Below are 22620 nucleotides of genomic sequence, written 5' to 3'. Positions count from 1 at the left end.
AAAATGAAACACAAAATATTCAGCATTAGTAAAAATATATTCTGCCCATCCCTTAAATGTTTACTTTCTCCAGGCTTTTTGTCCAAGATATGTTGTCTCTATACACACTCCCTGCACAACCTTATCCAGTCACAAAACTTAGCATTTATAAGCTGGTTCAACTATTTTCTAAGTTTCAGATTCATATATAAAACTGCCATAAGACATTTCCTCTTGTATGGTCCACAGGCTTCCCAAACTCAAAATGGCCAAAAGGGAACTAACCAATCATTACCCAAATTCCTCCTCCTGTGCTACCTCCATAAATTTCACTGCCATCTACCCAGCTGTCCAAACCAAAAGACCTAGGATACATTCTTGACTCACTCTTCTCCTTGTTACTAATTCTTAAATACTTCTCAAATCCATCACTTCCTTCCATATCCACCATCATTATCTTGTTCAGACTGCACTCATCTCAATCCTACATTACTGTTAACAGTCTTCAAACTAGTATGCCTGCCTGCAATTCATTTCCTGAGTAACAGTGATCTTTATAAGACATAAATCTCATCTTTAGTGGTTCACCATGATCTTTGGGTAAGGGACAATTTTTAAAATATTGTTTATACAAGGCCTTACATGAATTGGCCCTTAATTTCTTCCCCCCAGATTTATCTCTTATCTCTCCACCTCAATTCTTTAGTCATGTGGACCTGAAGTTTTTAAACACAACAGGCACTCTTTAACTTCTAGGCCTTCACACACGTCATTACATCTGCCTATAACATTCCCTTAACAACTCACTGAGGAGAGATGACACAGAGTGCATTAAAAGCACAATCAAAGCCACTTGCCTGGGTTTGAATCCTGCCTCTACCATTTACTATCTGTATAACTTCAGGCAAGTTACTTGCCTTCTATAAAGTAAGGATAATTGTACCAATTCCATTAGGTCATAATGAGAATCAAATGAATTTATACTTGTGAATACCACAAAAAAAGGATCCTGTAACTACTTGCTTATATTATTTTTATTCAAATCTCAAGCTGAAACATTTCTTTTGGGGAAGCCAATACCACCCTCTCCATAAAACCCCTATACTTACCTGAACATAGCATTTATTATACTATACTGTAATTATACTGTAATAGATTTATAACCCTTAAAATAGGACAAATGAACAGATAAATGGTCAAAGCAGGTAAAGTTAAACAGATAATAATAACCATGATAGATCACCCTAGTTAAAATTTTCCTAATTCAGACCTGCAGTTTATATCATTTTTCAGTTTATATTTTCATTTTTCACTTTAAATTTGCTCCTCAAATTTAAGAGCCTATAACGATCCACTGACTTGGTCAAACAAAAGAAATAAGCTACTTAGCTATGAAAATAAAATTCAGGCATACCCACTGGGAAGGTAGGGTGTTAGAGCAGGGATATCTATGGCTGCAGAGCTCAAGGACATAACATAACTTACAAAACTCTCCTGTATAGTAAACTCTTCCCTATCCAGCATTCTCTTTATAAGAATAATCAGCACTTCCCAAACCAAAACTACAGTAATAAATGATGTTTACTACAAAAGGCAAGATCCTAAAAGACCTCCTGAATTAAAGTTAATAGCAAATATTTTAGTAATTGATACCATTTTACCTTACATTAAAATAATATTCATGTATCAAATACAACTAAGTTAATTAAAAAAGACTGCTGAAACGAAGCTTTAAATGTTATTAGATATATGTTTAGTATTTCTTTTTTTAAAAATTTTTATTGGAGTATAGTTGGTTTACAATGTTGTTAGTTTCAGGTGCACAGCAAAGTGAATCAGTTATACATATACATATATCCACTCTTTTTTTTTTTTTTAAGATTCTTTTCCCATATAGGCCATTAGAGTATTGAGTAGAGTTCCCTGTGCTTTACAGCAGGTTCTTATTAGTTATCTATTTTATACAGTATTTCATTTAAAATAACAAAGTTACTTAGCTTTTTCTAAAAACAAAAGAGTAATTAAACTTTAAAAAATTATGTGTATAATTGCACTGTTACTATAGAAATTCTTTTCCTAGCAGTGGAAAGGTCATGAGTCTTCCACAAATAAGTGAAAGATGCATTTTCCTTTTCTAAACCATTCAAGACAAACAAAACAGAACAAAACAAAGAGAAGGAAACCACTGGAAAGCAGGTTTCCTTGGCAAGGAAGAAAGACTTCAGATTCTAGGGATTAGCATGACAAGGGAGCAAATCAAATAAAGTCTTAGCTACAATAATTAAAGTTCATTAAAGCCTTTCGAAGTCCAAAATAGAAAGGAACAGGCGGAAAAATATTATTTTTGTATTAGTTCATGGTATTGTTAAAAATCCCTCCTAGGGCTTCCCTGGTGGCGCAGCGGTTGAAAGTCCTCCTGCCGATGCAGGGGACACGGGTTCGTGCCCGGTATGGGAAGGTCCCACATGCCGCGGAGCAGCTGGGCCCGTGAGCCATGGCCGCTGAGCCTGCACGTCTGGAGCCTGTGCTCCGCAAGGGGAGAGGCCACAATGGTGAGAGGCCCGTGTACCACAAAAAAAAAAAAAAAAAAATCCCTCCTAAGTGAATATATTCCTGCAGCTGAGTTAAGAAAACAAGGTTTAGTTGAGATGATTAACAGTAGCTGAAATTTAATATGAAAAATGTATCTATACCTTCTCTATGTGGACTTCTTTAATTTCAAGTTGCTCTGTCTCTTTCAATAGGTTTATTTTGGCATCTTCTAATGCTTTTACTTCTTCTTTTAATTCTGATGCTTGATTAAAATCCTGTAAGTTAATGCAATTTTCCAAAGCTGCTTTTGCCTCAATAAGTTTAACTTTTATTTCAGCCATCTAAGAAAAGATATAAATTGTGTAAACACCAAACAAAAACTATTAATGTGAAATCTGTAGCAAACTGAAGAGTATTATTTAAAACCATTTCAACCATCTAGAAGTTAAGCAGTCAGGTACATACAGAAAAAGTGGTAGTCTTCCTGAAACAGAGATTGGCAAATCTTTCAGACTGACATAATCTGATAACATTTTAGATACTCTTATATAGTTTAATAGTTAACCAATAATTTGACTTTGTGCAATTTTGGAAATGTACAAGAAGAAATAAAAGACTTGCACAACTACAATATACTCAAGCATTTCTTTAATTTAGAAGACAGTTACCTTGAGTTCCTTCTTTCTTGCATCAGCTGGATCATTATTAACACCAACAGTAACAATGGGTGCCCGAATCTCTGAGATAATTTCTGTAACCTGATAAGTTGTAATTCAGAATACATGCTTTAATATATGTTATATATCAGAAAATGACATCGAACTGTTATACAAAACTCCAAACTGTATCCACAATCTCTTGAAAAATAGAGCAAAATATACAAGCAAAAAATGGCACACATTCTATTTGCTAGACAATTTTAGAAAAAAAATGACCAAACAATACATCTGACTAAAAACTCTTAAGATTATGGGAAGGTAAATAGGCACATAGACACTGAAGATAAATTCTCTTTCATATAGTGCTTTGAAACAGAAAAAATGAAAAGAGCATCTAATCTTAGGCACCATAAAACTAAAATTTTCTGCCTAAAATCCTCAACTCCCTCCCTTGTTCAGCTCCAATGGAAGTGGAATATAAAAAATTAGAATACTCTTTTATTCTTCCTTTGGGTATACAAGGCATAAATAATGACAGCAGATTAAACACTTTTCTTTCAGAGCCACTAGGCATTGGAGCTGGCCAATTCAGGAAAAAGCTGCAACCCAAAGGAAGGTACCTTAAGCAGGTGCTGGATAACCACTAACTGGGGATGTTGTAGAAAGAATTTATGTTATGTATATCTATATAAGGAAGGAGTGGAAAAGACAACCTTTGAATTAACTCGCAACTCCAAGACTATACGATTTTATGAAAATCAACGATACAGGCCTCTCTTTTTGGGCTACCCCAGAGAAAATAACACTTGAATATAGTAAAATAATAGATAATATTTATTTCTGTATTTACCAAGCACTTTATGAACATTGCTTCATTGAACAATGAAAGATAAATTTCATTGTTCTGATTTTGCAGACAGGTAAAAATTCTAAATTAAATAACTCAGGCAAAGCCACAAATCGAGAAAGCGTCCGAGGGGATTTGAACCCAGGTATGTATAAATTCAGTCGGCCCTCAAACCTTCTAGCAACCAATGCCTATATGTCACCTCTTCCCTAACCTGCTCCATTTCAAACTGATTCAACACAATGATAGATATGGTAAAAGAAAGGAGATATTTTTTAAAATGTGTGTGTGAGAGAGATTTGGTTTTAAGAAGTTTAAAGACTTGATAAAGAGACAAAACTAAAACAAAAGCAATTAAAGCCAAAAGTACTGAAAAGAGAATAAGACAACCCTCAATGTTATTGACCAAAATCTTTTATTTTTATCAAGAATGAAGAAAATTACTTACAATCTGTGTTCTCTTATTATCATCTATAATAATGTGGAGCAGTCTCTCAACAAGAAAAGAAATTAGGGATATTGGGGTGGTGGGTAGAGTAAGAATCTCCTGTAAGATAGCCAGCAGTCGTTTCCTGCATTCAAAAAGAACTATTTTAATTTCAGTACAAGAGTAGAAACACATTATATCTCTAACGTTTCACCTATTCTGCAGACTTAATTACAGACTTAATTTGTCTTCTTTTTTATATTTATCACTATAGGTACAAAAATATATGTACAGACTTTAGACCAAAATTCACGTTCTGAAAAAAAATTTATAAATGGCCCTATAATCTTTCATAAATCAACATGATGAAATGACAAAATACCATAAGTGAATCAAATCTTTTAGACTGTATTTATTAGAGAGGACTAGTAATACTAATAGAAACTTTTAAGCAAAAACCTGCAATTTTATTGATTTATTCTCAAGGAACTGAATTAGAAACTTATATTTCCATATATACATATATTCATATAGAGAGAGAGAAATTAGGAGAAAGACAGTATATAAATATATTTCCTCTTACATACTCCATATATATAAGAGGAAAGAGAACACTTCATATAACACTTTAGGGAGCTAGGTTAAATATATTTAATCATATTGTAACAAGACTATATTTCAACACATAAAATTAGAAGCGCAAATAAGAACAAGGGTTTACATTTAAATGTACCTTCCTCCTTCTTCATTGGTATCCAAAAACTTGATAATTAGAATCAATTGTTGACCTATAAACTCTTTTGTCATCAAATTGCCAATATAAGAAAAATCACCTCTCTGTTCTTCATTAACAACCGGAATGCTCTGAATATAACTAAAACAAGCACAATTAATAAGATGTAGAATCTGTTTAGAAACATTAAACATTAAACAGCTCCCCATTAAGTCAGAAAAGGTCATTTTCTGCTCATATCAGTCCAAATATACGGATATTTATACCATGTTATACTAATCCAGATCTACAGAGTAACTTCTGTGTTATTGTCATGAACTTCTGTGAACTTACTGGCTTGATTCAAAAGAATTTGGAAAATATATTTTCATTAAAGATTCAAATTTCCTATGGGAAATTTTCAAAAGGTACATATTTGTATCTCTCAAAATAACTATTTCAATGTCACTAGTATTCTCAATTATAAAGTTCTAAATCCCGTCTCCAAAATCCAATTATTCAGAAAGAGCTAGTCTTCCCTCATCATCCTTAATTAACCATTATTTTGTTTAAAAGAATAGTAGTAGAAATAGTAATTACATAAGTAATGCATGAATACAACGACCTTTTTAAAAAAATCAGAAAAATATAGATAGCTTCATGAATTTGTAGTACCATTGCTTAGGGGCCCTACTAATCTCTATATTGTTCTTATTTTAGTGTAGGTGCTACTAAGCAAGCACCGTCAACTACCCTTTTATTTTTACTATCACTGCCCAAATTAAAGCCTTTTACAACCCTCACCTAGATAACATTCAAGAGTCTACCAGAAGGTCTCCTTTTTTGTGTGGAACAAAAATAGCTACTTAAAAACAGAATTAAGAGTTTAAGTAGAATTAAGAGTTTAAACCTATACAACTAGGTGCCTTTAGGTTGGAAGTAATATATGAAATGATAATCCTGATGAAAAATGTCATTTTAAATTGTCAACAAAAATCAAGTTATAAACACTGCAGAATAATGATGAATAAATGAACTGACTCATAAAATGACAGCCAAGAGTAAATAAAAGCTCATAAATCTCTGGCAATGATATTAGGACCTTCAAGGCCATCAGGCACCCTTTGGATTCTAGCAGGAAACTAAACAAAAGCTACAAAACTGATAATTATCAAAATCAATAAATCAGTAGAGTTACTGATTTCTGACAAGCTAAGAAACCTTCACTCACCTTTGAATCCCTCCTACTTCTCCATCCCAGCTTTAGCACAATGCATAGTATCAAGACTTTGAATTTATTTTTAAAAATACCTAAAGAGTAGTTGTTTCATTAATAATTACAAATCCTGAACTGCATAAATACAACTTAAAATCGACCTACCAATTTTAATTACCATGAAATCGTCTCTTTCCAACCATTTTTAAAGGTAGTCATTATAATGAAGAGACCACTCAAGAAAGTTTTTTTTAAACTCTCTTAAGAATTTAAGGTAGATTTCTTAAAATTCTATTAGTGTCCCTTTTTCTTACTCAAATTTGATAGGCCTCATTTAACATCCCCAATTTCTCTCTTTATGTGAACACCTCAATTAACAGGAAATCATTTTGTATCAGCATTCTGAGTCATTAACTCTTCCTGCTACAAAATGTCTGAGAATACACTTGAGATTATCAAGAAACAATTTTTCCATTTAATTTTGTCTCTGTTCTTGAGAAAACGAATCCTATCTAGTGACACTGCTCCAAAAAGAAAATCATCCTATTTCTTAAGTATTCTTTCAATAATTAAATATGATCTTTAAAGTTTTCCTTTTTATATGTGAAAAAAACAAGTTGATCCAAGTAACTTATTTCAAAACTCACAGATTAAGTGACAAAGGAAATATAAGAATCCCTGACCTCTTAAAGTTAGAGGAACCAAGCTCTTTACATGTCAATTTTCAGTAACTAAGAATTAATCAATCTGTGAACCAGTCTTTGAGATGCTCACCCTCTGTTATTTAAATATAATATTTAACATTTCCTCATATTTCTTATATTTTTTCAATCTTCTATGAGCACTTATTACTTTTATATAAACATATATTATTAAGCATTGCATCAAAATTCATTCCTTTTGGGTACATTTCAACATGGCCCAAACACCATTATAATGAATACTCCAGTTAAATATTAAAGCCTGAAATAATTACCCTTAAAACTCTAAGTAGATTCCCACGTTTTTCATGTTACTATGAGCTCAAGCTATAAGTCTCCATATTGGCTCACATTTAAGATATTTATGGATTCAATGTTTTGCATACAAAATTCAAATACGTTCTTAGCTTCGCTCCCTAACTTACATGTGGGGCCATTATACACAAAAGCAGGACACTATATTTCACACCAAGAGAATTCAGGCCCATAATCCATATTATATGTAAAGTTTTTTAAAAAATGCATCAAAATCATGAAGTTAAAAATCTACACGCCAATATCTATTGAAAAAATATATAACCTTTGGCCCAGCAATTCCACTTCTGGGAATCAACCCTACAAAATCCCAAACATACATAAAAATGTAAAGAAAATTTAAAACACCTTCATCAGTGAAAACTGAAAATACCCTAAATGTCCATCAGTAGAAAAGTAAATTAAACATTATCACCGTACTATGGAGTGATAGGTTGTTATTAAGACTGCGATAGATTTGTACTGATATGTACCAATATAATGATCTCAGATAGTAGTTGAAAAAAACCAAAAATATGTATAATGTGTTATATTTTTAAAAACCATGCACTTAGTATATGTGTATGTGAATGTAGAGAAAGAGGGTTGAAAGTGTATACCCCAAATTGTTTAGATGTTAACTCTAAGGAGATTAATGGGATTGAGGAATTAGGAGTAAGAGGAAATACCGCATTTTTATTCTGTATACTTCTGTATTTGAATTTTGACAAAAATGCATTCATGTTTTACTTGTACAATTTTACTTGTATAATTTTGCGGTATGCGGGCCTCTCACTGTTGTGGCCTCTCCTGTTGCGGCGCGCAGGCTCAGCGCCATGGCTCACAGGCCCAGCCGCTCCGCAGCATGTGGGATCTTCCCGGACCGGGGCATGAACCCACGTCCCCTGCATCGGCAGGCGGACTCTCAACCACTGTGCCACCAGGGAAACCCTACTTGTATAATTTTAAAGTGAACCAAGTAGAAACTAGAGTAATTCAAATAATTTAAGAAAAAGATATTTTGAAAAAACTTTTTAAAAAACAAAAGCCAAACCGTAACAGTTTTAATTAATACTAAAACTGGCCAGAGGTCCACCCTGTCAGTTGGAAAACTGTGGCCCATGCACCAGAGAGAGCCTGCTGCTTGTTTTTGTACAGCCTGCAAGCTAAGATTTTTACATCTTTAAATGATATATATATATGTAAATATATGTGTAAAAATTATATGAAATTCAAATTTTAGTGTCCATAAAAGTTGATGAAAGATTGATCAGAAAACAATCACACTTATTCATTACATATTTTCTGTGGCTGCTCTTGCAGTACCACAGCAGAACTGAGTCGTTGCGACAGAGCATGGTCCACAGACTCTAAAATATTTACCGTCTGGCACTTAGAAAAAGTTCGCCAACCAATTTCAAAGAGCAACACATCATCATCAACTTTATGGAGAAATGTTCATCATTACATCTTACCAGTTTTAAGGAAATGTCCCAAAACATATTGACTTTGGTCTTTCAGTATACTGACCAGCACAGGATATTCTTTAGAAAGACTCAATCAGTATACCTATTTATCCTTGCCTGTCCAAAAAAATGGTTTTCAACTTATTCTCAATCAAGCATTGCTTTGAGGGAGGGGGCTGGAAAGTTAATACACACAACAACACAAGTACAACACAAGTACATCCCAAACCAAAGAAAACAATTTTACCTTAGTAAATACTCAGCGTATACTACAGGCTCTGGCAAAATCTGCTCTAAAAATTCTTCACCTTCATCTCCTTTTGATCTCAAATATTCACAAAGGACACGCCAATACAAAGCAATTTCAGGAGTTAATGTATCTGCTGGAATCAATTTCCTTCATTTAAAAGGGAGACAGAATATATCTTAATATCCAGTAAAAATATGAACTGAGTAGAAAAGTGGGAATAAGCAGACTTGATTTATAACCACCATCGTTTTAACTGCAGTCATTAACTTATCCACACAAAAGAGAATGAAAATATTTAAACCAAAAGAGAAAAAAAAAAATCAAATGAGCAAACACAATAGGGATCCATGCTGTTGGACTTTCCATGGTAAGCTAATGCAAAAATCAAAGTAACAAAACAAAACAAAAAACGCAGCTAAAGTAGTCTATGATAAAGTAGTGAGTTCTAACACAAGGAGGAAAAAAAGGGAAAAAAGACATCCACCAGACTAAAGAAAAGACATGTAGATAAAAAGTACTGATACAATCTTAAGTAATGCAGAAGAGGACTAATTTTAATTGCAAAGGTTCATCCGTATCATATTTCAAATAATGAATACTTTACATACCTGCCATCATTATTTTTACAGATTTCTGCCAGTTCATTAAGAGGAGTCACTGAAAATAAGGCATTGAGAACAGAGACTGCCACTTCAGAAGAATTTTCCACATCTAACCGATGAAGCAACTCTAATATACTTCCTTCAGTGAAACGTAACCAGCCTTGGAGAAGATGCTTCTGCACTGCTTGTTTCACAGCATCTGTTAAGTCATTTGAAACACAGGTGAACAAAGTCTCCCTCTAGCTTCCATTTCCTATATTTTGTCTGTTTTAATTAACTCTTACCAGATCAATGTTAACTAAGTCGACATTTACTAGAAAAATGGGACCAGACAGAGGCAAAACAATGCATACTAAAGAAAAACTTAAAAGTACAATGATATTGTAAAAAGTGAAAAGTCACTGTGATGCTCACTTCCATATGAAAATGGAATAGGTCAGAACCAAATATACAACCACTACCACAGCCTACAAAAATATTTTTGCATTCCTTCTCCCCTGAGTTCACTGGGCTTCAGGTACTAGTCTAGACTATATATAACACCTATTATTTTACTTGTTGCCTGACTTCATCCATTTATTACATGATTGATATGTGCAGTAGTGAATCATACAGGCATATGATTGAAAAACCTTATTCTTAGTTTTTAAAGTCATCCTAGTCATTAGTCCTTCAAACTCATGTTTTCTTGCTACAGCAAAATTAAGCCATCTTAACCTTCTCATGGGGTTTGGAAATTTAAAATATATCATTCTTCATATCATTGCTATAAGTTGATTCTCCAGCTGTAACAAAGAGAAAAGGTGGGGGGGACTAGAAAAATTATACTGGTCTGACCATTTCTAATTGTTTCGGATACACAGAACACATTCATAGGAGGATATACACAAAAGGGGTAAGACAGCATTTTTTTTAAAGGAAGCGAAAGCGGTGAAAAAGAGATCCTGCCCTACTTCTGATGTTATTTTTATAGCCTTAAGCTTTAGTTTCTCCACACATAAAACACAGAAAAATTAAAACAAACTGCTACTTCTAAGTACCAAGACCTTTAACCCTAGAAAATGTATTCTATACAATACACGTAGATAAACTTTGACAGGCTGTGGGAATGATAGGCTTACCTGACTTAATTTAGGACACTCTCCTAAACCTTTTAAATCTAACCTCAAAATCTACTAATGTTTTGTCTATAATGATATCTAACTTACCTGATCTGTCATTAAGACCTTGTTGAAGGAGCATTACTCTCTGAGCAATGGACATAGCTCTCATGTGAACCTTTTCAGCTAAAACCTTAAAGAGATGATAATAAAAAAATGGCCATTAAACTCAATATAATTTATGTATTTTATAACTAGTAATATCTCCTTCACCTAAGAAAATTATCCAGAATTTCCAAAAAAATTAATATCTGGTAACACATTAATGCAATAAGATTCTACCTAAATTATCTACAGTCTCCGTCCATAAAAATCTCAATTGAATTATTATGTGCCAAATATTTTTCAAAAGTATTTTAAGAGGGATTACGGCAGGGAAGATGGTGGAAGAGTAAGACGCAGAGATCACCTACTTCCCCACAGATACATCAGAAATACATCTACACGTGGAATAACTCCTACAGAACATCTACTGAACGCTGGCAGAAGACCTCAGACCTCCCAAAAGGCAAGAAACTCCCCCACGTATCTGGGGAGAGCAAAAGAAAAAATAAACAGAGACAAAAGAATAGGGACGGGACCTGCATCAGTGGGAGAGAGCTGTGAAGGAGGAAAGTCTTCCACACACTAGGAAGCCCCTTTGCGGGCGGAGACGGCGGGTGGCGGAGGGGGGAAACTTCGGAGCCACGGAGGAGAGCACAGCAACAGGGGGGCGGAGGGCAAAGCGGAGAGACTCCCGCACAGAGGATCGGTGTTCACCGGCACTCACTAGCCCAAGAGTCTTGTCTGCTCACCCGCCGGGGCCAGGGCTGGGAGCTGAGACTCGGACTTCGGTTGGAGCGCAGGGAGAGGACTGGGGTTGGCGGCGTGAACGCAGCCTGCAGGGGTTAGTGCACCACGGCTAACCAGAAGGGAGTCCGGGGAAAAGTCTGGACCTGCCGAAGAGGCAAGAGACTTTTTCTTCCCTCTTTGCTTCCTGGTACGCGGGGAGAGGCGATTAAGAATGCTGCTGAAAGGAGCGCCAGAGATGGGCGCAAGCCGCAGCTAACAACGCGGACCCCAGAGATGGGCATGAGACGCTAAGGCGGCTGCTGCTGCCGCCACCAAGAAGCCTGTGTGCGAGCACAGGTCACTATACAACCCTCCCTTCCCTTCCGGGGAGCCTGTGCAGCCCGCCACTGCCAGGGTTTCGTGATCCAGGGACAACTTCCCCGGGAGAACGCACGGCGCGCCTCAGGCGGGTACCACGTCACGCTGGCCTCTGCCGCCGCAGGCTCGCCCCGCACTCCATACTGATCCCTCCCCCCGGCCTGAGTGAGCCAGAGCCCCCGAATCAGCAGCTCCTTTAACCCCGTCCTGTCTGAGCGAAGAACAGACGCCCTCCAGCGACCTACACGGAGAGGCGGGGTCAAATCCACAGCTGAGCCCTGGGAGCTGTGCAAACAAAGAGAAAGGTAAATCTCTCCCAGCACCCTCAGGAGCAGGGATTAAATCTCCACAATCAACTTGATGTACCCTGCATCTGTGGAATACCTGAATAGACAACGAATCATCCCAAATTGAGGAGGTGGCCTTTGAGGCCAAGATTTATTATTTTTTCCCCTTTTCCTCTTTTTGTGAGTGTGTATGTGTATGCTTCTGTGTGAGATTTTGTCTGTAGAGCTTTGCTTTCACCATTTATCCTATGGTTCTATCCGTCCGTTTTTTTTTTCCTTTTTAAAAAATTTTTTCTTAATAATTATTTTTTATTTTAATAGCTTTATTTTATTTTATCTTACTTTATTTTATTTTCTTTTATCGTCTTTCTTTCTACTTTTTCTCCCTTTTATTCTGAGCTGTGTGGATGAAAGGCTCTTGGTGCTGCAGCCAGGAGTCAGTGCTGTGCCTCTGAGGTGGGAGAGCCAACTTCAGGACACTGGTCCACAAGAGACCTCCCAGCTCCACGTAATATCAAATGGCGAAAATCTCCCAGGGATCTCCATCTCAACACCAACACCCAGCTTCACTCAAAGACCAGCAAGCTACAGTGCTGGACACCCTATGCCAAACAACTAGCAAGACAGGAACACAACCCCACCCATTAGCAGAGAGGCTGCCTAAAATCATAAGAAGTCCACAGACACCCCAAAACACACCACCAGACGTGGACCTGCCCACCAGAAAGACAAGATCCAGCCTCATTCACCAGAACACAGGCACTAGTCCCCTCCACCAGGAAGCCTACAAAACCCACTGAACCAACTTCAGCCACTGGGGACAGACACCAAAAACAACGGGAACTATGAACCTGCAGCCTGCAAAAAGGAGACCCCAAACACAGCAAGATAAGCAAAATGAGAAGACAGAAAAACACACAGCAGATGAAGGAGCAAGGTAAAAACCCACCAGACCTAACAAATGAAGAGGAAATAGGCAGTCTACCTGAAAAAGAATTCAGAATAATGATAGTAAAGATGATCCAAAATCTTGGAAATAGAATAGAGAAAATGCAAGAAACATTTAACAAGGACATAGAAGAACTAAAGATGAAACAAGCAACGATGAACACCACAATAAATGAAATTAAAAATACTCTAGAAGGGATCAATAGCAGAATAACTGAGGCAGAAGAACGGATAAGTGATCAGGAAGATAAAACAGTGGAAATAAGTACTGCAGAGCAGAATAGAGAAAAAAGAATGAAAAGAACTGAGGACAGTCTCAGAGACCTCTGGGACAATATTAAACGCACCAACATTCAAATCACAGGGGTTCCAGAAGAAGAAGAGAAAAAGAAAGGGACTGAGAAAATATTTGAAGAGATTATAGTTGAAACCTTCCCTAATATGGGAAAGGAAATAGTCAAGTCCAGGAAGCACAGAGAGTCCCATACAGGGTAAATCCAAGGAGAAACACGCCAAGACACAAATTAATCAAACTGTCAAAAATAAAATACAAAGAAAACATATTAAAAGCAGCAAGGGAAAAACAACAAATAACACACAAGGGAATCCCCGTAAGGTTAAGAGCTGATCTTACAGCAGAAACTCTGCAAGCCAGAAGGGACTGGCAAGACATATTTAAAGTGATGAAAGAGAAAAACCTACAACCAAGATTACTCTAACCAGCAAGGATCTCACTCAGATTTGATGGAGAAATTAAAACCTTTACAGACAAGCAAAAGCTGACAGAGTTCAGCACCACCAAACCAGCTTTACAACAAATGCTAAAGGACCTTCTCTAGGCAAGAAACACAAGAGAAGGAAAAGACCTACAATAACAAACCCAAAACAATTAAGAAAATAAGAACAGGAACATACATGTCGTTAATTACCTTAAATGTAAATGGATTAAATGCTCCCACCAAAAGACACAGACTGGCTGAATGGATACAAAAACAAGACCCATATATATGCTGTCTACAAGAGACCCACTTCAGACCTATGGACACATACAGACTGAAAGTGAGGGAATGGAGAAAGGTACTCCATGCAAATGGAAATCAGAAGAAAGCTGGAGTAGCAATTCTCATATCAGACAAAATAGACTTTAAAATAAAGACTATTAGAAGAGACAAAGAAGGACACTACATAATGATCAAGGGAGCGATCCAAGAAGAAAATATAACAATTGTAAATATTTATGCACCCAACATAGGAGCACCTCCATGCATAAGGCAAATACTAACAGCCATAAAAGGGGAAATCGACAGTAACACAATCATAGTAGGGGACTTTAACACCCCACTTTCACCAATGGACAGATCACCCAAAATGAAAATAAATAAGGAAATACAAGCTTTAAAGGATACATTAAACAAATGGACTTAATTGATAATTTATAGGACATTCCATCCAAAAACAACAGAATACACATTTTTCTCAAGTGCTCATGGAACATTCTCCAGGATAGATCATATCTTGGGTCACAAATCAAGCCTTGGTAAATTTAAGAAAATTGAAATTGTATCAAGTATCTTTTCCAATCACAATACTATGAGACTAGATATCAATTACAGGAAAAGATCTGTAAAAAATATAAACACATGGAGGCTAAACAATACACTACTTAATAACGAAGTGATCACTGAAGAAATCAAAGAGGAAATCAAAAAATACCTAGAAACAAATGACAATGGAGACATGATGACCCAAAACCTATGGGATGCAGCAAAAGCAGTTCTAAGAGGGAAATTTATAGCAATACAACCCTACCATAAGAAACAGGAAACATCTCGAATAAACAACCTAACCTTGCACCTAAAGCAACTAGAGAAAGAAGAACAAAAAAACCCCAAAGTTAGCAGAAGGAAAGAAATCATAAAGATCAGAGCAGAAATAAATGAAAAAGAAATGAAGGAAACGATAACAAAGATCAATAAAACTAAAAGCTGGTTCTTTGGGAAGACAAACAAAATTGATAAACCATTAGCCAGACTCATCAAGAAAAAAGGGGAGAAGACTCAAATCAATAGAATTAGGAATGAAAAAGGAGAAGTAACAACTTACACTGCAGAAATATAAAAGATCATAAGACATTACTACAAGCAACTCTATGCCAATAAAATGGACAACCTGGAAGAAACAGACAAATTCTTAGAAATGCACAACCTCCAAGACTGAACCAGGAAGAAATAGAAAATATGAACAGACCAATCACAAGCACTGAAATTGAAAGTGTGATTAAAAATCTTCCAACAAACTAAAGTCCAGGACCAGATGGCTTCACAGACGAATTCTATCAAACATTTAGAGAAGAGCTAACACCTATCCTTCTCAAACTCTTCCAAAATATAGCAGAGGGAGGAACACTCCCAAACTCATTCTACAAGGCCACCATCACCCTGATACCAAAACCGGACAAGGATGTCACAAAGAAAGAAAACTCCAGGCCAATATCACTGATGAACATAGATGCAGAAATCTTCAACAAAATACTAGCAAACAGAATCCAACAGCACATTAAAAGGATCATACACCATGATCAAGTGGGGTTTATTCCAGGAATGCAAGGATTCTTCAATATATGCAAATCTATCAATGTGATAAATCATATTAACAAATTGAAGGAGAAAAACCATAGGATCATCTCAATAGATGCAGAGAAAGCTTTCAAAAAAATTCAACACCCATTTATGATAAAAACCCTGCAGAAAGTAGGCATAGAGGGAATTTTCCTCAACATAATAAAGGCCATATATGACAAACCAACAGCCAACATCGTCCTCAATGGTGAAAAACTGAAAGCATTTCCACTAAGATCAGGAACAAGACAAGGTTGCCCACTCTCACCACTCTTATTCAACATAGTTTTGGAAGTTTTAGCCACAGCAATCAGAGAAGAAAAGGAAATAAAAGGAATCCAAATCGGAAAAGAAGAAGTAAAGCTGTCACTGTTTGCAGATGACATGATACTATACATAGAGAATCCTAAAGATGCTACCAGAAAACTACTAGAGCTAATCAATGAATTTGGTAATGTAGCAGGATACAAAATTAATTCACAGAAATCTCTGGCATTCCTATACACTAATGATGAAAAATCTGAAAGTGAAATCAAGAAAACACCCCATTTACCATTGCAACAAAAAGAATAAAATACCTAGGAGTAAACCTACCTAAGGAGACAAAAGACCTGTATGCAGAAAATTAAAAGACACTGTTGAAAGAAATTAAAGATGATACAAATAGATGCAGAGATATACCATGTTCTTGGATTGGAAGAACCAACATTGTGAAAATGACTCTACTACCCAAAGCAATCTACAGATTCAATGCAGTCCCTATCAAATTACCACTGGCATTTTTCACAGAACTAGAACAAAAAATTTCACAATTTGTATGGAAACACAAAAGACCCCAAATAGCCAAAGCAATCTTGAGAACGAGAAACGGATCTGGAGAAATCAGGCTCCCTGACTTCAGACTATACTACAAAGCTACAGTAATCAAGACAGTATGGTACTGGCACAGAAACAGAAATATAGATCAATGTAACAGGATAGAAAGCCCAGAAATAAACCCACACACATATGGTCACCTTGTCTTTGATAAAGAAGGCAGGAATGTACAGTGGAGAAAGGACAGCCTCTTCAATAAGTGGTGCTGGGAAAAATGGACAGGTACACGTAAAAGTATGAGATTAGAACACTCCCTAACACCATACACAAAAATAAGCTCAAAATGGATTAAAGACCTAAACATAAGACCAGACACTATAAAACCCTTAGAGGAAAACATAGGCAGAACACTCTATGACATAAATCACAGCAAGATCCTTTTTGACCCACCTCCTAGGAAATGGAAATAAAAACAAAAACAAACAAATGGGACCTAATGAAACTTCAAAGCTTTTGCACAGCAAAGGAAACCGTAAACAAGATGAAAAGACAACCCTCAGAATGGGAGAAAATATTTGCAAATGAAGCAACTGACAAAGGATTAATCTCCAAAATTTACAAGCAGCTCATGCTGCTCAATAACAAAAAAACAAACAACCCAATCCAAAAATGGGCAGAAAACCTAAACAGACATTTCTCCAAAGAAGATATACAGACTGCCAACAAACACATGAAAGAATGCTCAACATAATTAATCATTAGAGAAATGCAAATCAAAACTACAATGAGATATCATCTCACACCAGTCAGAATGGCCATCATCAAAAAATCTAGAAACAATAAATGCTGGAGAGGGTGTGGAGAAAAGGGAACACTCTTGCACTGCTGGTGGGAATGTGAATTGGTACAGCCACTGTGGAGAACAGTATGGAGGTTTCTTAAAAAACTACAAATAGAACTACCATATGACCCAGCAATCCCACTACTGGGCATATACCCTGAGAAAACCATAATTCAAAAAGAGTCATGTACCAAAATGTTCATTGCAGCTCTACTTACAACAGCCAGGAGATGGAAACAACTTAAGTGTCCATTATCGGATGTATGCACAAAGATGATGTGGCACATGTATACAATGGAATATTACTCAGCCATAAAAAGAAATGGAATTGAGTGATTTGTAATGAGGTGGATGGACATAGAGTCTGTCATACAGAGTGAAGTAAGTCAGAGAGAGAAAGACAGATACCGTATGTTGACATATATATATGGAACTTAAGAAAAAGAAAGTGTCATGAAGAACCTAGGGGTAAGAGAGGAATAAAGACACAGACCTACTAGAGAATGGACTTGAGGATATGGGGATGGGGAAGGGTAAGCTGTGACAAAGCGAGAGAGTGGCATGGACATATATACACTACCAAATGTAAAATAGATAGCTAGTGGGAAGCAGCCGCATAGCACAGGGAGATCAACTCGGTGCTTTGTGACCACCTAGAGGGGTGGGATAGGGAGGGTGGGAGGGAGGGAGACACAAGAGGGAAGAGATATGGGAACATATGTATATGTATAACTGATTCACTTTGTTATAAAGCAGAAACTAACACACCATTGTCAAGCAATTATACTCCAATGAAGATGTTAAAAAAAAAAAGTATTTTAAGAATACAGCTTCTTGTCTTTTAAGAACATGTCTATATAAGATATTGGACTTATTTACCTGATAAGCCAGCTTTCTGACAGCCTCTTTCACATCCTTGGTGCGCCCTACAATTTTTGGCAAAGTCTTTGCTGATGGCGCAATACATGATAACACTGCCCGCCTAACTTCTGGATTTGAATCATTTTCAATCAAAGTAGCATATGCTAAAAATAGAGCAATACATTTTAGTACGCTAACAACATATTATTTAGTTAGCCATAGTCATAGATAACCCACATTTTGATATTTAATCTTTAAAATGATAAAAATCATTTTTTAGTCTTACACATTTAATTTTAGCTGAAGATTTTTTTCTGCCAACATCCCTTAAAAAGGACAGAATTAGAAATTAGTCAATGGACTAGGCAGGAAGGCTAAAACTGAAAATAAATAACCCTAAAGATCATGGAAAATCCATCATTCAGATTATGTCTTTGCTACTCTTTAAGATTTAGAAACAAGTCTAGGATGGAAGCCAGTTTATTTTAAACGGATATGGCTTTATAAAGAGCTCAGTATTTTGATTTTTAATGAATCCTAAAAAGAAATAACTTCTGATCTTATCATTGAACAAAACTCATTTCCTGTATTTAAATATTTATTCACCTCTATTTCTCAGATTTTCCCATGCTTTATAATCAAGTATATGTTGACTACTAAACATATATGTTTCACATATTATTATGCCCCTCATTTAACACCAAAAAATACCAACTACCACCAGTTATCAAAATTATAAAGGTAGTAACAGGGACAAAGAGAAAAACAAACCAGAAGAGTTCCCAAAATAAACCTAGGCATATATGGAAAACTGGAATATGACTATCTTTATGAGCCCAGAGGTAGAGAAAGATTTCTTAAATAAAAGAAAGTGCAAATCATACAGGAAGAGACTGGTAATTCTGACATTAGGAATTTCTGCCCCAAAAAAGACATAGTGAAGACAGTGAAATAATCCATCGAAAGCAGGAAGATCTAACAATTCATATAACCCAAGGATTTCCCTTCAGAATATATAAAGAACTCCAATTAATAAGACAAACCAATAGAAAAATAAGAACACGTTAATAGGCATTATACAGAAGAAACAAAGTTGGCTGCTAAATATATGAAAAGATGCATAACAATGACATATGATACACACAACCTGATTAACAAAAATTTAAAAATCTGACAGTACCAAACACTAGAGAGGATATGGCTCAATGAACAAGTTTATGCACTGTTATTGGAAATATAAATTGATAAATGTTTTGTAGAACACTTGTACCTCATCTAATAAAGCTAAATGCACAAATCCCAACAAGTCCACCCTTAGGTACATATCCTAGAAAAACTGTGCACCAGAAGCCATGTACTGTGTAAGAAAGTTCATAGCAACGACACTGTATTTTAAGAGGAAAATAACTGGAAACAACTAGAAGGTCCATCAATAATAGAAACAATAAAATTGTCTTACATTCATACAATAGAACAGTATATCAGTAATGTATCAACATGGATGAATGTTACAATGAGAAATAATGTTGAGAGCACAGAAAAATATAGTATGATCCACAAAACATACAAAATGATACGCAAAACTTAAACATTATTTAGAAGTATATACATGTGGTTAACTGTTTAAACAAACAAAAGGGAACCCAAAATTCAAGATATTCGTTAATTCAGAGGGAGAGTAATATAACTAGAAAGGGACATAAGATAGGCTTCAGAGGTATTGATGATGCTCTATTTATTTTTAGGTTGGATGGTGGCTACTTGGGTATTTTTTTTTAATCATATATTTTTACATACATGTATGTGTGTGTGTGTATATAAACTATGCTCTTCCATAATATTTCATAATAAGAAAATTCATCTGCTGAGAATTTAACAAAGTCAGTGAAACTGAAAAAGGATTTAAGGAGCTATACATACCATTAACCACCAGGCATTCATCATCTTTGGGATCCTGAAGGCGTGAAAGAGCAAGAACTGCCTGTATCCTTACATTTGGAATTTTATCTTTTAATCTAATAAGCATGGCTTCATTAATTTTATCAAACAAATCATCATCAATCTGGGCATTTTCTGGCATATTTCCCAAGAGCTTGTTTATGAGCTGGCACACTCTAAATCTAACTGCATTGCTGTTTGCTTCATGAGACTAAAACAGAAACAAAACAAAATTTATTCCAAGTCACATACCATTACTAAATAATGACATACCATTTGAATTCTATGTTTAGAATTCAAGAATTTATAGCAATAATTCATTCCTTGCAGAAAAACTATAATGCTACCTTGATCCATATATACATGCTAAATACACATTACATAACATAAAAGTCTCAAAATACACAGTCTAAAGTATCTGCTAAATTACAAAAGCATATTCCTCTTCGGAGGAACTCTTTACTTTTGAACTAGAGAACCCATTTCAAACAAATGTATGTAAGAACTGGTTTAGAATGGTCATTAAAAATTTAATGCTGGAGTTTTTAAAAGTTCACTTTTTAATCTTAATGACAGTTCTAATATTTCCTATAAAAGGCAGATTCGTTCAGACATTTTCTCAATTACCAGATATTCATTCTCTAAGATATACAAACTCCCATGGCCCTTTTAAAATAGTAAAATTTTCTACAATATTCCCTCGAAATTCTAGTTTTCGTATACCTTTAATAGAAAAGTAAACAAATAATTTAAAATGCCACCATCTTCCTCTTCTTCATCATCTTCCATATCTGATTGGTGAAATGAAGTAACAAACTTTGCTGCAAATTCTATTATCCTCTCCACAGCTGGTTCTCGTTTATAGACCACCATAGCATATTTAAGGTAATTAACAAACTCCTCATAAAAACCTGTTTTGTCATCCACCTGAAAGAGAAAAGAAACCCTTCACAAACTGCAGAGATAAAATCCTTTTTTCTCAACATTACTCTAAGACACTGAAAACACCAGCCCTAACGCAAACAAACTAAAATCATTATTTAGTAAACTCTCAATTATCCAAACCATCAAAGGGGAAATAAATTTGCACTAATTTCTCTCCAGAGAAATTTATTTCTCCCAGGAAGAAAACAAACATGAATTTTGACAGTGAAAGGACTCCTCTGATTTTTTTTTTTTAACACCCTTGAATTCTCAATATGATGCCTTGGTACCAGTTTAGTAAAAATCTGCTTCTTCATGAACAACCCAAAATCAACCACAGCTTTTGCATTTTACCGTATTACCCTTAATATTACACAGCAATTTCCTTTTGATATAACTCACATCCTACCTCATATCCTCAAGCCCTATACTGACTTACAATTTTTCTCGGACCTCAAGATAATTTATTCTCTCGAAATTCATGGTCCTATTCTTCTTGAGGTTTCATTTAAAAACGAAACAAACAGTAAATTCATGGTCCTATTCTTCTTGAAGTTTCATTTAAAAACGAAACAAACAGTATTTACATGACTAAGAAGAGCCAAGTCCTAACGATTAATTTGCTAATTGGTGATTTTATACAATTTAACAGTGGGGCGAGGTTTACGTAATTAAATGTGGGCGGTGATCTGAGGGACAACACCGAGTTCAGGATCCACGCTGCGGCCCTACACTAGATGCCCGGTCGCCACGGTACGCGCAAACTCTTCTCCAAGTTCACCGCCAGAGGATTAACGGTCCGCGCCGGAGGCCGCTGGGAAGAGGCGGGGGGGAGGTGAGGGTTTGCCTCTCCGAACCAGGTCGTGAAAGTTAAGGAGGTTGGAGTCTTGGTGCGCGGAGTCGGGAAGGTCGCGGGAAGCCCCCGGGAGAGGCCAGGCCGAGCCGGGGAAGGGAGGGGCGGGGGCCCGGTGCCGCGGGCCGCATCGCTTACCGAGTGGTAGGTGTGGCTCAGCGCCACCACCAGCTTCGCCTGGTTCTGGTGCGGCTGCTGCGCCAGCTGGAAGGCCTCCTTAATCGGCAGCAGCCTCTTCTCCGCCCCCATGGCGCCGGGACCCTGTCGTGACGAAGCCTGTCAGCGCTCGGCTTCAGCTGACCGACTGACCACGGTCAGGGACTCCACAGGTACGCTTCAGTCTCCAGTCTGCAGGCGGCCGACAGCCGAGGGCGTGGTAACCGCCAGAGCGTTCAAATAACTCCCGCGGGAGAAGGAAATACGCGAGACTATCGCGAGAGTTTAGAGCGGCGAGAGTGGGAAGAGATGGGACCACCCCCTTCAACCCCACCAATGGGGCGCTTGCGCTTAGGGTCTTTTAAACCGTTTTCCGAGTGGGAA

General features: G+C 36.5%; 1 protein-coding gene and 1 pseudogene across 3 annotated transcripts in view; both read right to left on the bottom strand.

Moving 5' to 3' along the window:
• The window catches only part of NCAPG (non-SMC condensin I complex subunit G), a 47345-nt gene extending 24835 nt beyond the window's left edge, over positions 1 to 22510 (bottom strand). Inside the window, exons 1-11 of one of the 3 annotated variants that reach the window (XM_030864302.2) lie at positions 22219 to 22510; positions 21027 to 21230; positions 20286 to 20514; positions 18384 to 18529; positions 10894 to 10978; positions 9692 to 9884; positions 9081 to 9230; positions 5178 to 5318; positions 4466 to 4589; positions 3180 to 3269; positions 2673 to 2852 (exon numbers count right to left, since the gene is read on the bottom strand). In XM_030864302.2, the coding sequence (XP_030720162.1) occupies positions 2673 to 2852; positions 3180 to 3269; positions 4466 to 4589; positions 5178 to 5318; positions 9081 to 9230; positions 9692 to 9884; positions 10894 to 10978; positions 18384 to 18529; positions 20286 to 20514; positions 21027 to 21230; positions 22219 to 22329 (1653 nt within the window). In that variant the 5' untranslated portion in view covers positions 22330 to 22510. Of the gene's footprint in view, positions 1 to 2672; positions 2853 to 3179; positions 3270 to 4465; positions 4590 to 5177; positions 5319 to 9080; positions 9231 to 9691; positions 9885 to 10893; positions 10979 to 18383; positions 18530 to 20285; positions 20515 to 21026; positions 21231 to 21814; positions 21850 to 21930; positions 21969 to 22218 lie in introns of those variants that run through there. The other 2 variants (XM_060299195.2, XM_060299196.2) reach the window with 2 other exon arrangements.
• LOC115857375 (U6 spliceosomal RNA) lies at positions 5799 to 5899 on the bottom strand (annotated as a pseudogene).
• Positions 22511 to 22620: the final 110 nt, after the last annotated feature.

This window comes from Globicephala melas, chromosome 5 (genome assembly GCF_963455315.2).
Source record: "Globicephala melas chromosome 5, mGloMel1.2, whole genome shotgun sequence".
NCBI classification, from domain to species: Eukaryota; Metazoa; Chordata; class Mammalia; order Artiodactyla; family Delphinidae; genus Globicephala; species Globicephala melas.
The sequence above is the reverse complement of the archived record's forward strand: the minus strand, read 5'-3'. Positions and strand labels throughout refer to the sequence as shown.